Source organism: Chiloscyllium punctatum, chromosome 5 (genome assembly GCF_047496795.1).
Source record: "Chiloscyllium punctatum isolate Juve2018m chromosome 5, sChiPun1.3, whole genome shotgun sequence".
Taxonomy (NCBI): domain Eukaryota; kingdom Metazoa; phylum Chordata; class Chondrichthyes; order Orectolobiformes; family Hemiscylliidae; genus Chiloscyllium; species Chiloscyllium punctatum.
This window is the reverse complement of record NC_092743.1, coordinates 119,980,759-119,995,428: the sequence shown is the minus strand read 5'-3', so window position 1 is coordinate 119,995,428 and position 14,670 is coordinate 119,980,759. Positions and strand designations below refer to the sequence as shown.

Below are 14,670 nucleotides of genomic sequence, written 5' to 3'. Positions count from 1 at the left end.
ACAGATAGGTATAGGAATAGGAAAGGTTTGGAGGGATATGTGCCAAATGCTGGTAAATAGGACTAAATTAGGTGAAGATATGTAGTTGGCATGGACAAACTAGACCAAAGGGTCTGTTTCCATACTGTGTATCTCTGAGTAGAGTGTGTGCTGCTGGGAAAGCACAGCAGGTCAGGCAGCATCCGAAGAGTAGGAGAATCAACATTTCAGGCATAAGTCATTTGTCAGGAATGAGGCTTGTGGGCCAGGGCTGAGAGATAAATGGAAGGGGTTTGGGGGGGGGGGGGGGGAAAAGAGGGGGTTGTGCTCCTCCAGCACTTCTCCAGAACCCAAAGATTTTTTGAAAATTACAATCAGCACAAACACTATCTCTGAAGCTACTTCTTTCAGGATCCTAACATGAAAGCTATCAGGCCCAATGAGCTTACCTGTTTTTAGTACTTTTAGTCTGTCTAATAAGACATCTCTGGTGGTAGCACTTAATTCCTACCTGGTATTCTTTCATATTAATGGGATGTTCGAAGTATCTTCCACCTTAAAAACTGATGCAAAACACCTATTTCAACCCCTTTACCATTTCATTGTTATTTTACTGTCAGTTTTTATATCCTTCGCAAGTTTTCCCTTCAAGTTTATTTACTCTCTATTATTGTTTTGTCTCCTTTTGCTGGATTTTGATTTTATTCCAGTCTTCAAAGCTATCATAAACTTACATCTCCTTATCTGCCTTTTCTTTCACCTTAATATTGCCTTAACTTCCTTGGCTCTCAGAATATTAGAATGTTGTTTTATCTTTCTACTAAAGCTACGGCAGATGTATCAAATTCTCCTGGAAACGCAGCCCATTTTGTCTAACTTACTTCCAATAAACCTAGCTTTCAAATTCCATGAAACATTTGTATTGTGCACTTTTGACATTGAATTCTCAAATGGAGAACGTTACTTTAATATAAATGAAAATAAAAATATAAGTAGCTTACTTCTGAAATATATTGCTTTTGAAATACAAAAGGTCTGCTTAATTTTACTCTCAACATGTTATCCAATGAAAAATTGTTGTGAACCTTTGTTGAAAATTTGTTAACCTTTGAAGGTCAAGCAGTTTAGCAGAATACATACACAAGAGTTTTTGTAAAATCTGCATTTTGACCTTTGTTTTCTTCTGGTAGTCCTAAGACTTGGTGTAAAATCCAACTCATAGACAGAATTAGAAACACAGTGCATACACATATATCTCTGAAGGAAATAGGTGAAGCTATCTGTAAGAAACAATAAAATTTGACATAACTGAGCTGTACAAGTTATTATTTAAATGATCTTACCTGTAGACCATGAAGCATTTGCTGGGTTCTTTTGTTCCACCGCCTCTCTTCCTGATCCTGGTCACCTCCCACAGTTTCTTCTTCCTAAAAATGATAGCAAAATATATTGACATACAGTAAAACCAAAGTAACTATGGATAAGGAATCATCATAATGTCATCCAATGGACTATGCATAAATTAGAATGTAATAAAATATTGAGACTTTAATCATTTTTCTCAAATTTTCAAATATATTTATTCAGAAATGAACTTGGACTATAAATATATTTTGATGGATTAAAAGACAATTTAGCACTCATCATTAAAATTCTCAGTGCTGATATTCTACTGCTGATATCATTCCTTGTCCCTTATGGCTGCTTTGCTCATCATTGAGATTCTTCTCACTCAGCACCACACAAGTGTGCAAATCACCTCTGGTGATCCTAGTCAGATAGCCAATGGAAAAATCCATTTTTCATTAGCAATAATGAATCGCATTTTGCTAACAAAACGCTGTTGTTATTTTGCATTTTAGTTAGAAATGTGATCACAGTATACACAAAAAATATACAAACTTGTGAAATTCAACTATTTTGCAGGAATTTGGAGATCCATTTTAATGTTACTTTTAACTACAAAACATTTAACAAGGTTTTAATGCCAAGACACAGATTTTTAATCAGTAAGGGAATCAAGAGTGATGGGGAGAAGAAAAGCAGGAAGGTAGAGTTAAGCTTTATCAGATCAGTCATAATTTAATTGAATGGCAGAGCAGCCTCAATAGGCTGAATGGCTTCCTGCTGCTCCTCCAACTTATGGCCTTAATATTGTTCATACATACCAGAGATGGACGTTAGCTCTGACTGCAGTCCCTTGAGATACTAGTGCCCTTATCAGTTTCCAAAAAGGAAATCTTATTGTGAACAACCTGCCTATTTCTCGGAGTGACTGTCACCCATTCTTTTTTGACCTCCAGAGCCTAAAGCTGCAGTGCGACCATGTCTTTGAACTCACTATCAGCAAACCACAGTACAGCACCACTCAACCTCAGAAACCCAGAGCTCAAGTTTCTGCAGTTGACAGCACTTCATGCACAAGGTTGAACACTGCTAAGGTTCATGATTCCAGTCCATTTGACTTCTGTTACATGAACTTCATTCTCCTTTGGATTACTTATTTTATTCATATCAGTCCTTTCTTATATTCCTGATGTTTTACTATTAAATCCAAGCATAGATAGATCTTTTAAAAATGTTTTTTCTAATTTACACCAAGTTAAAGACGTCCCAAACAGCAGTTTCTCGTTCAATGAACTGGGCAAAAGAAAAATAAATGTGCCTCCTTCCTGCCTCACCAAACTCCCCAATCAGCAGAGCTTACTCTTTGCAACAAGCACCTTTCCCCCTCAATATCAAACTCCCATTTTGAGCCAAATGCCCAGTTACATTCATTTAGGCAAAGTCTCCATCACACTTTAAATGAACTCTTATTAACAAACAGTGGACTGGAGATGAATGGAATCTATTTTCATTTGATGTCTACGCGCTTGAGAATCTAAAACCTGAATACAGGTTGAGGTAACTAGTTGTTATCAGGAACAACCACTTAATAACGTGCTCTTACTAACTTAGGTGGCAATAAAGTGGCTTCTTAATGCAAATATGACAACAAAATGGCTTCTAGGCTGCAAACTGACAATTCTGCTAAAAGCTGTGTAAAATGGCTTTTTAACCCTGTTATAGCTACATAATTAACTAACCACAGGCTGTCTCAACAAAGACTAGCAGACAATGCTTCCTTTACAGCACAGATATAATGAGACTAGATAGGACATTACTGGACATCCTAACTGACCTTCAAGTGCATGTGCAAAGACTCTGTTCGTGAGATAAGAGTGGCTTGAATGTTAGAAAACAAAAGTGATTCCAGGAAATATTATTGGGCTGAGATGCTGCCAATAAGTTTCGTTAATTGATTGGTAATTGCCTGAATGTACTATACGATTATGGCCTGTAACTTTCTTTAAGAAAAGGATGAAAATGTCTTTTTTTTTTAAAAGCCATGTGCGCAGTTCCTCTGAGAAACACGGAAATGTTTAACCTCCATGTTCCTGAACAATCTGTGCCCGGCCGTATGTGAAACAAAATATGAAGTCTTAAAGGACCAGATCGATTGAATGTTTATTGATTGATCACGGTACAGAGACCCCCACCTCCCCCTTCCCCCCTCACCAAGCCAGATGTATTTGATTAGTATCTGACTTCCGTCTGAAGCAAGTGCAGATAGTAGGCACAGAAAGGACAGACCTGTTTTTGTGAAACAGCTCAGATGTTTACTGTCATCATTCACTCATGAACTGTACACAGCATCAGATGGTGAATCAATGACTTCAGAAAAAAATAAGGCAAGACAAATAAAAGGATAAATCATCCTACAAATTTTGCTAAAAATGTTTTGTGGCAAAAATAATTTAAGCCAATTTACTCAGAATAGCTAGTTAAAAAATATATTACTCAAATAACTATATCCCCACCTCCTCTTCCTCTTCTTCATCTTTTTCTTTCTTCTCTGGTAGAACAGCAAGTTCTGGGACAAGGTCAGTGATGTGCAGTTGTTCCTCTGGAGGAAGCTCTACTGGTGGAATTTGCAGCTCTTGTTCTTGCTGCTGTGGCTGCTGTTGCTCATCTTGCTGCAGTAATGACAAACAGTTAAAATGTCAGATACACATGACTCCAACAGAGTTAGAGGAACAGGAATGAAAGTTTCAGTACTCAACCAGCAACACCAGAGGCCAAAATAAGTCACTTTTTTTTCCAAGGAGGAAACTGTTTTTCTCTCGAGGAGAAAGCAATACTTAATTATCGTATTGAACTGAAGCCCAAGATCAAGTTTAAGAATTATAAAGGATACAACTTCCCAACAGCAGCATATGACAGACTATATGATTCCTTCATTTTGACATGAAGCAAAGATATTTGTGTTGCCTAATGTTATTGTTTCACCAAGGGACAGAAAGGAAAAGGTAGCAAACATTCATCTTATCTTATTGAATACCTCCAGTTTTAAATTAGGAGCCAAGTGCCTACTTCTATTAATGACAACAAAACCCATTATATAGCAGACATAATTTGTGGCATCCAAGTATTCGTGTGCTGTCTGGCTATAATAGCTACCATTTTGAAACTTAATATACCACTTTGATTTTATTTAACATTGTGCATGAAAATACCAATGATTTGTGAAATGCAAGAATTAAAGAATTATTTTTTAAATTACTCACAGGTACTGTGGGTTCAGATTCCATTTCCTTCGATTTACGTTTAACGACTCTCTGTGGTGGGGGCATAATGGACTCATCTAGTGCAGTTCTACTGCTTTCCAATATGGATTCCTGTAGACGACTAGGCTCTTCCAAGATAGGTTCATCTAAATTTCAAAAGCATCGATAATTCTGATTTACGCAGTTAAGCACTTGTTTTGTTAAACAAATTCAATTTCACATGAAAGCCATCTTGTGACATTTCCTTCAAATGGGAAAAACCCCAAATGATGGAGAAGCCCAATTATATAGCTTAAAAAAAACTCAACACAATCCTTTTGTATCCATGCAACTCAAACGAGCACAGGCACAACTATAGGCTGGGAGAGACCCGGCATACTATTTGCATTGTACAATTTTCCGTCAGGCTACTGAGGACTGATTGAAATGAAAAAAGAAGTAAATCAGGATTACAATGTGCACACCCAGACATTTCTTGTAACCAGTGTTTTAAGCGATTGTCCATTTGGACATTAACCAAATCAGAGACCTTTCCTTTGTAGTGTTATTTTCCAAGTGAATTCGTGCTTTCATATGATAATTAGTAAAATTAATTAAATTACTTCTTGAATCAGTTATTAATAATGTCCAGGTGTAACAAACATGAGTCCATATGTTCTTTTTCAGCTCTTGTCTGTTTCTTTTCCCAGTTTTTTTTTGTTGATTCAACTAAACTTACTCGACTCAAACAAGTTTTAATAATCCTTTCTCAGTCCAATGTAATTCATAAGTGTACTAGCAAATAGTTATCCTGTAGAGCAGACAAACTGCATGGAGACTGTGCAGATTATATGCATTAGAGATTTTATACCATTCTTCCAAACAAACTGGCCCTCTAATATATGGAACACTGAATTATGTCTTACTACCACGCTTGCATGAGGCAAATTTTTGAAGATGGCAGTCCCAGATTTTGTTTTACTCAAATTGTGTGGCGAAGACGTTCCAACAGATTGCTTAATCTTTCTGGTAAATATACTAATGCTGAAATATATATGGTGCTTTGTCAAGCATATAGCAGTTGTTTTGTTAACTGTTTTGAGTTTTTCCAACATTTCCATTTTTGAGAACCACATTTAAAGTTCTTTAAAAACACACTTTACATAATTTTCAAATACTGAAACGTGGAAACCATATTCAAGGTTCCTCGGTAACTCTCATCAATTGCTTACAGTTTAAGATACGTATTTGTTCTTGGGGTACACTGTAGTTTTGCCATCTATTCGTATTAAGGCTCTCCAAATTGAACTAGATTTATAAAATTGAAACATCTCAAAAATCAGGTCAGAGCAAATCTTCAAATGACAGTACTAAGTGAATTAGTTTTGCCATTAATAACAAACATTTAGGCGTGATTCCAATGAACAACATTCCAGACACAATGGTGTCAAAAGAATCATTCACAATTGCCTAATCAATACAGCAATGCTTTACAAATATATGCAGATTTCAAGCAATTCTTTGCAAATAATATTAACTGGACATATTTTTATGGTGACCAGGAAGCAGCCACGGAAAAGACAAAAGACTTGCACAACAGGGATTTATTAACAGAAGCAGAAGAAAATTGGGCAGTTTCTGATCATTCATTGACTTTCAAGTCAAAACCAGTATGTCATCAATCGATCATTTACATTGTGGTTGCACACAGGTAAAGAAATTAATTAGGCAATTCAATAGATATAAAGAGCATGCAAATATACAGTCGAATTAAATATAGCTGAAGCACTAAGAGTTAAAAGAAACATACTGAAAATAAGCTTAATTCAGAACAGCTTAGACCTACAGGACGCAAGATATATTTAGCTACTCAACGGGACAAAACCATAGCAATATATGTAAAATAGAAACTCTTAATGCTGCAGAGGAATCATTACTGCAAATGGGAATTTGCTTCCATTTTCAAGGAACATGGTTACTGCTCATTGGCGCAGCAGCAACTTGATTAGTCTTATAATGTAAGGTGTTTGCCCCAATTGACGAACGTCTTATCTTCTAATGAAACATCAATTTTGTAATTACGGTTAAGTAACAAACTGTATGTGTGACTAATAAGCCTATCTAATAAAGGTGTATAAGTAATGAAGTTTTTGTTAGTTAAACAAACAGTCTCTCTTGAGCTGTGTCCCCCATATATATATATATATATATATGAATAAAGTCTTTGCCTTGTTTAGATCTTTAACCCCTGTTGAATTGAAACAGTGCAACAGGAAGCACTTCAAAACAATATTTGGTTGCAACTCAAAATAAATTCTGAATGAGTTTACATTTATACTACTATGTACATTCAGAATGGATTTCAACACTTTCATATTTGAGGTGACTCAAAAGAGACACACATGATTAGGAATATAATTACTTGGCAAAACCAAATTTCCATGGCAAGTTACAATAATCTCAAATCCAAATGCTATACGAAGGCAAAATAAAGCCAGTAATACAGTGAAACCACATTGACGAGAGATATAAACAACTGAGCTCGTACCAATTATGTCACGCTGCTGCTGTTGTGGATGCTGCTCCTCCCTTGGCACTTCTGGATTTTCAATCTCTTTCAGGAATTGTTCCAAGTTGTCTGCTTCACCTCCTTTTCTCTTTTTTCTTAGCTCATCTGGAACAATTGGCGTGAGGCAGCGCGTAAAAAGCTACGCAAAAAGTAAAGTACAAGTTCACAAATGAAATTATTTATTCTTGTCTGGTGGTGAGTTAGACAGGTTCTTAAAACTAAAGCAGCTTCTATTGCTTAATACATCAAGACACACAAAATCCATGACAGTTTAATATCCTAAATAGGACTTCTGAACAAAAAAATATGTATAGTGCTTTTGAAATGTAGGTAAAGAAACTGTTAAAATGGAACTTAAGTATCTTTTGCACAAAAAAAGTTTTGCATTCAACAATAGACCGGTGAGCCCAACATCAGTGGTGGGCAAGTTGCTGGAGAGAATCCGGAGGGACAGGATTTACACGTACTTAGTAAGGCAAGGCCTGATTAGGGATAGTCAGCATGGCTTTTTGAGTGGCAAATCATGTCTCACAAATTTGATTTGAGTTTTTTGAAGCAGTAACAAAGAGGATTGATGAGGGCAAAGCGGTGGACATGATCTATATGGACTTCAGTAAGGCATTCGCCATGGGAGACTGGTTAGATCTCATGGAATACAAGAAGACCTCGCCATTTGGTTACAGAACTAGCTCAAAAGGTTGAAGACAGAGGGTGGTGGTAGAGGATTACCTTTCAGACTGGAGGCCTGTGACTAGTGGTGTGCCATAAAGATCAGGGCTGGATCCACTGCTTTGCGTCATTTACATAAATGAATTGCATGTGAACATAGGAGGTATAATTAGGAGGTTTGCAGAGGATACCAAAATTGGAGGTGTTGTGGACAGCGAAGGAGGTTACCACAGATTACAACGGGATCGTGATCAGATGGGCCAATGGGCTGAGGATTGCAAATGGAGTTTAATTTAGTTAAATGGGAGGTGCTGCATTTTGGAAAAACAAATTAAAGCAGGACACTTAACGGTAAGGTCCTAGGGAGTGTTGCTGAACAAAGAGACCTTGGCGTGCAGGTTCATAGTTCTTTGACAGTGAAGTTTCAGGTAGGTAGAGTAGTGAAAAAGACCTTTGATAGGATTCCCTTTATTGATCAGTGCATTGAGTATAAGTGTTGAAATGTCAGGTTATCGCTGTACAGTACATTGATGAGGCCACTTTCAGAATACTGCATTCAAATCTGGTCAGAGCACTGTTCATAGGAGTCGGGAGGGCATGTTGCAGCCGTACAGGGCGTTGGTTAGGCCAATTTTGGAATATTGCATGCAATTCTGGTCTCCTTCCTATCGGAAGGATGTTGTGAAACTTGAAAGGGCTCAGAAAAGATTTACAAGGATGTTGGGAGATTTGAGCTACAGGGAGAGGCTAAATAGGCTGGGGCTATTTTCCCTGGAGTGTCAGAAGCTGAGGGGTGACCTTATAGAGGTTTATAAAATCATGAAAGGCATGGATAGAATAAATAGAAAAAGACTTATGGTGGGGAAGTCGAGAACTAGAGGGCAAAGGTTTAGGGTGAGGGGGGAAAAGATATAAAAGAGACCTAAGGGGCAACATTTTCACGCAGAGGGTGGTGCGTGTATGGAATGAGCTGCCAGAGGAAGTGGTGGAGGCTGGTACAATTACAATATTTAAAAGGCATGCAGATGGGTATATGAACAGGAAGGGTTTAAGAGGGATATGGGCCATCCTGGCAAATGGGACTAGATTAGATTAGGAAAATTGGTCGGCATGGACAAGTTGGACCAAAGAATCTGTTTCCGTGCTGTACATCTCTGACTCTGTGACTAAAAGTTGTTGAAAAGTTACAATATCTCAGAATTATGCTCTCTGTAATCAAAACACAGACATTTAAACAATTCAGTTACCTTAAGCAACCTGTTATTCCAAAGAGGCTGAGCTGGAAGTGAGAACAATTTCTCCACACCACCGGTTTCTTTCCACATCATAAGTTTCTTGGTAGGTGGTGCAAGATCCAACGTAGTTACAATGTCAGAGTAGTCACTTAACTGTGCCCGAATTGTTTTACTGTCCAGTTCTTTTACACTATCAACAATCAGTTTCCGCTTTCTTTTGGCTTTTGTTTCCTTAACTGCAATAAATCACTCCAATTTAAGTTTCTGTACAAAAAGGCCTAAAACTGCAAGTCAACAAAACACGACCAAATTGGTCAGTAGAACTATAATTTATTTCTCAGCTGTTGATTTGATATTAAATCTAATGAAGCCCTCCATAAATATAAAACAAAACAGAATCTAAAAGTCACGATACAGTTTCCTCCAACAAAGGATTCAAATTGAGACAAAGATGCATCACTGGGAGCTGGTGAGTGTGACAATCTTAAACATAATTTGTTAAAAATCTGAAGTCTAGCTTCTTTGTGCAATTTAACAATTAACTAAATATTATATTTTAAGTTATATTTTATTGCAGCCTAATTAAGTCTATTCAAGGTCTACACAGGCTTTTTTTGGTGTGTATTTTTAAACTATGGATTGAAACGAGAAAGAACTGCTTGAAATCCAGGAACAAAAGGATGGCTGCATGTTTTGACAGTAAAGAATTTGACATCTATTGTGAATGCGGTTTGTTCAGCTGTGGGTTCCAGCAACGTGCATACGAACTGCAGCCAAGAAGTTGTTTATAAGTGAAGTTAATTGGCTTGTAGACCAATTATCAATGACAAAAACTACCAACAAGGTAATTGGTTGTCAGACAACTGAATAACTTTGAATGTGAGTCAAGGTCTGAAGAAGGGTCACTAAACCTAAAATGTTGACTTTATCTCTCTATAGATGCTGCTAACCTGCTGAGTTTCCCCATCTATTTTTGATTTATTACAGAGACGCTAGTCAGACCAAAAACGAAATTAGTCTCCAGCCCACAAAAACTCACATTAAACCTGAAGGAAAACAGCTCATCTTTTTTTCAGCAGATGCTGCAAGTTGTCTCTTTCATGAATGAAGTAGCCACCCTGTACCTCTTTTGAACTAGTGGAATCATTCAGTAAAAGGTTGAGGAAAGAACTTGGATCAGCAAAAACCGCTAAACAGATCTTGTGAACAAAGACTATGGAAATGCTTTTTCAGATTTACCTCACCCATGTGTTTTCCCCCCCTCCCCATTTATATTTGTGTACAAGTGTGCGTCATGGGAAGTTTATAAGGGGTTTCGAGTTTTAATCTGTTGATTTTAGTTATTTTAATTTAATAATTTACCTGTAGCTAGAATCTAATGACCTGTTAAAAGTAATGATTCTTGTTAAGTCCAGAAACCTAGGCAGTGTTTTCTACCAATCTGGATCTAAAAATCAGGTAGTTTGCAGATTTTGCATATTTCTTTTAAAAAATTCAACTTTTGTGATGACTCTAAGAATATCGAAGCTTGATTTCCAGCACACTACCCTAGTGAGTCATGACACATCATTATGAAACTGGACAAAAATAGAACAACAGGATGAAAATGCCTAAATTAATTGACTTAATTGAAGTGTACAAAATAAGATAGGATGGGGACCAGAAGTCCCAAGCAAAGGTTAGGAGCACAATTTTGAGGCTAAAATGGTTAGGGGGAACTTGAGACAAACGAAGGGTGATGGGTGCCTGGAACTCACAGCTCTGCTTGATAGTTAAGGCAGAAACCTTCAACAAGTTAAAAGGAACCTGGCTCTGCACCCACAGCACTGCAACCTGCAAGGCTATGAACCAGGTGCTGAAAAGTAGGATTAAAGTGGGTAGCTAGTTTACACAGCCAGAGCAAAGATAATGGGGTGAATGATCTCTTTCTGTGCTGTAACCTTTCTGGAGTATCTATCACATGTATACAACAGAATATGCTGATTAAAGAACGATGCTGATATTGTGAAAATTCATGGTTTCTATTTCATGTATCACTGCAGTATCGCTAATTGCTATTAACACCAGTATATTATGATCATAAACACTAAAAATTTATTGTTGGAAACATTAATCTTGGGATTTGTTCCTCTGGTTTTGATATTTTACCGGCCTTATGATAGCACAGCTCTGAATGAAAGAACTCACCAGTTATATCAATTGGCTCCAAAGCAAATGCTTCTTCTTCATTTGGTACTAAAGTTGTCTGATCAGTCATTGTAGGTAGAGGTTCAACTGGATCATCAGAATCCGGACTGTCTGGCCCACCCACTGGTTAAAAATGAAGTTTTAAACTCAATTTCCATATTCGTAGTGCATCAAAAATACTGTCAAAATAATTCAAGTTCTGTTTATGCATTGCGTAAGGATTAAAAGATCAAAAGAATTCTCAATACTCACTGGACATAACATCATCTTCATCATCATTATGAATAGGTTCCTCTGGCATTAAAACTCCTCCATCAGGTAGCACCGGCGGATCATCAAAAATACCACCATCATCATGACTTAAAAGTTTGTCATCTGGTGAGAAAACATTTTTGAATCAATTTGAGAAATTTAAAAAAACAAGTATATGTATTTAAAAAAACAAAACTTCTGATAAACGAAATTGTGCAATTTTGAAGCTGGGACAGGAACAAAGACCCTTGGGAGATTCCTATACACACATAATGAGAAGTAAATATGGGGTGTTCAGCTTTATAAATAAAGGCACAGTATGAAAGTAAGGAAACTGCAATAAGTTCGAAATTGCTGATTGGGCCTAACACTTTAGAAAGCATGGTCTGGCAGATGAAATGTACTGGAATGCTAAACAAAATAAAAGTAATTAAGGGGAAAACAGATTTGACTGGAACAAGCTTCTCTAATCAAGGATACAAATTTATGACAATTGGCAAAAGAACCACAAGTAACAAGAGGACAATTTTTGAAATTCTTACAGTCTAATACGATGGACAAGATGGGCAAAACAGAAACGACAGCTTTCGAAAGGGAGTGCAATCGTTCGCTAGTGTATGAGGAAACAACGGGTGTCTGGTACTAATATTCTTTCTGAAGAACAAGCTTATGGGCAAAATGACTTATACTGTTTATTCAATAAAATCAAAGCACTGTCAATGGAAATAAATGCTTGAAACATTTCATTGTCACATTTGATATTATTCTTTGGTCAAAATAGTGTTGCTGGACTTGGACACACTGCAGTCACACTCAGAGGAGCTAAAACCAGCTACAAATGAAAGCTGTCTCCAATTGAACTGCAAGTAAAAGTGGGAATATATGAGTGTCCTTCAAAATATATTTAAAACTAAACATGCTCTGGACAGCGTTCCTCATTTTAATTAGTTTGGTTTTCTGGAATATTCACAATTTCTACATGTACTTATTACATGAAGTGAAGAATTAAAGACATACCAAGAATTCCACCATCAATTCCATCTCCAAAGCCATCATTTTTGAGGGGATCGTCGTACGCCAAATGGTTACTTTTCTCAGCCAGCTGGGCTGTGGTGTTTTGCACTGGCTCCAACAACAGATTAGAATCACTGGTGCTTCCCATTATATCCTCTTCAAATGTGCTGCCTTCTCGCATGATCTCACGATCATCAACACCAAAATCACCTTCACACAGGATGAAAATTCCACATCCATAAAATTTTAATATCACAGTATCAAATCATTATCTTAAACTGATAAATTGATGAAAAGTTCAGAAAGTTAACTTTATTTTTCAATTACCTAATATAAGATCAAATTAATGAACAAGCTTGAAGTTCACAGTACCACATTGAACCCAAGATAGATGAGAAATACAGTATTTACAAGTCTTGGTTCAATGCATTAATCTTTATTCATGTCAGTACTGGAACATCCAATACTGTCTTTTATTAATGCTTCCTATGATAAATAATTAGATAACTGAACAATGAAACCAACTGTTTTGATTAAGGTAAAGAACAACCTTTTTACCAACCTTAAATAAATATTTAGTCTTGCCATGACTGTAAAGAGAGACTGATGTAAGGAATCATGGGATACTTGGTGGAAAACCAAATTTGCTAATACTTGAGAAAAGCCGGACTTCAGAAAACATTTGAGATAATCATGTGAAAAATCTATTCCAAAGACGACAGGATCAGTGAAGATCCTGAGGGACAAAGTGGCTATTTTGTAAGCAAAACGACTGCTTACATTTGTATTGTCAGAACCCTCATGATCACTCATGTGAGTGGGCTTCTGTTGACTGTTCACTTAAACAAGACAAATAACTCTCAAAGCAATTAGTGGTGGGGGGGGGGGGGGGGGGCAGGCCCTCACCCTTTAAAGACTAATAATATCCCTCAAATGATTTAAAGAGCAATGGTTCTGACATGCAGTTTGAAGCTTTTCCTAATGGTCAGAAGGAAACCTTCACCAGAAGAGTATCATAGTAACTACTGAGTGTTAAATAACACAGACTTTATACCAACTTTTCCAAAATATTTCTAAAATCACGAGAAGCAATGGAGATTTTGAATAGAATTGTAGTTTAATCTTGCTTCCTACAATTGGGTCATTATCAATGACTTCCAGAGCTTTTGTCTCAATCAGACAAAAATAAAATGACAACTCACTGAGATTAATTAAAAATAAGTTGAGGTGTTACACAACAATTTTTGATCAAATTACACGAAGCACAAGCAATATTTCAGAACACCACTAGACAATCTATTGGTGCCAAATAGACATTTCTCTCCCAAAGGTGAAAAGTCCGCAATTCAGAACATTCCAGTCACAATCAATTTGAATGCATTGAAATTTGAGTCAATCAAAAATGCACACAACTTTTAACTCAATACACTCAACAGGTCTTCTAACAAAGCTGAAAATATTACTGAAAAAAAATCCTTCCTCTGCTAGTGTTTGACAAAATCTTAAACAGAGTAAACCAGAAGTATTTGGGATGTAAGTCACCAAAATTTCAGGCATGTTGATCTTTGTGAACATCTCTCAAGTCAAGATGCTTTTCAAAATACAAAAATGGAGGATTAAGAGCAGAGAACAGATCCCATTTTCTAGTCATACCATTTATTTATACCTTGTTAAATATTTTTTTCAAACTATCTAGAAACTGACCAACATGTTTTCAAATAGAAAAGCAACTATGGTGATTTTGAACAAAGTACAGATCTTCCTAGGATTATAAGTTTGCCAAAGCAGAACTTGCTCTTCAGCATCAAGGTGAGGTCTGCTGGATACTGTAATCATTTAGCTAAAAGGGATATAATTTAACTTGTGCAATTTGTTAATCTGACTCAAGCCATCACATCTTAACTGTTAAATTAAAGGCTTCTTTTTTTAAGTGAGGGGGGGCTCAAATATGTAATAGAAGCAGTGTACCATAGGAACATAGGAATTTAGAATGGAAGTAAGCAATTTAACTATTCAGGCCCACACCACCATTTCCCATGATCATGGCTGATCTCATCCTGGTTTCAACTCCACTTCCCTGCCTGCTGGCCACAGTCCTTTAACCCACTTTTCATCAAAACACATCTATTTCTTTCCCAAATCTGCTAACTCATTCTGCTACCATTGCACTCTGGAGCAG

At 36.8% G+C, this 14,670-nt stretch overlaps 1 protein-coding gene across 2 annotated transcripts in view; it reads right to left on the bottom strand.

Annotated features, from left to right (window-relative positions):
• The window catches only part of rad21b (RAD21 cohesin complex component b), a 50,024-nt gene that overhangs the window by 12,517 nt on the left and 22,837 nt on the right, over nucleotides 1-14,670 (bottom strand). For both annotated transcript variants that reach the window (XM_072571227.1, XM_072571228.1), the window contains exons 6-13: nucleotides 12,495-12,701; nucleotides 11,478-11,600; nucleotides 11,226-11,348; nucleotides 9,051-9,274; nucleotides 7,114-7,273; nucleotides 4,587-4,732; nucleotides 3,840-3,995; nucleotides 1,323-1,406 (exon numbers count right to left, since the gene is read on the bottom strand). In XM_072571227.1, the coding sequence (XP_072427328.1) occupies nucleotides 1,323-1,406; nucleotides 3,840-3,995; nucleotides 4,587-4,732; nucleotides 7,114-7,273; nucleotides 9,051-9,274; nucleotides 11,226-11,348; nucleotides 11,478-11,600; nucleotides 12,495-12,701 (1,223 nt within the window). The remainder of the gene's footprint in view (nucleotides 1-1,322; nucleotides 1,407-3,839; nucleotides 3,996-4,586; nucleotides 4,733-7,113; nucleotides 7,274-9,050; nucleotides 9,275-11,225; nucleotides 11,349-11,477; nucleotides 11,601-12,494; nucleotides 12,702-14,670) is intronic.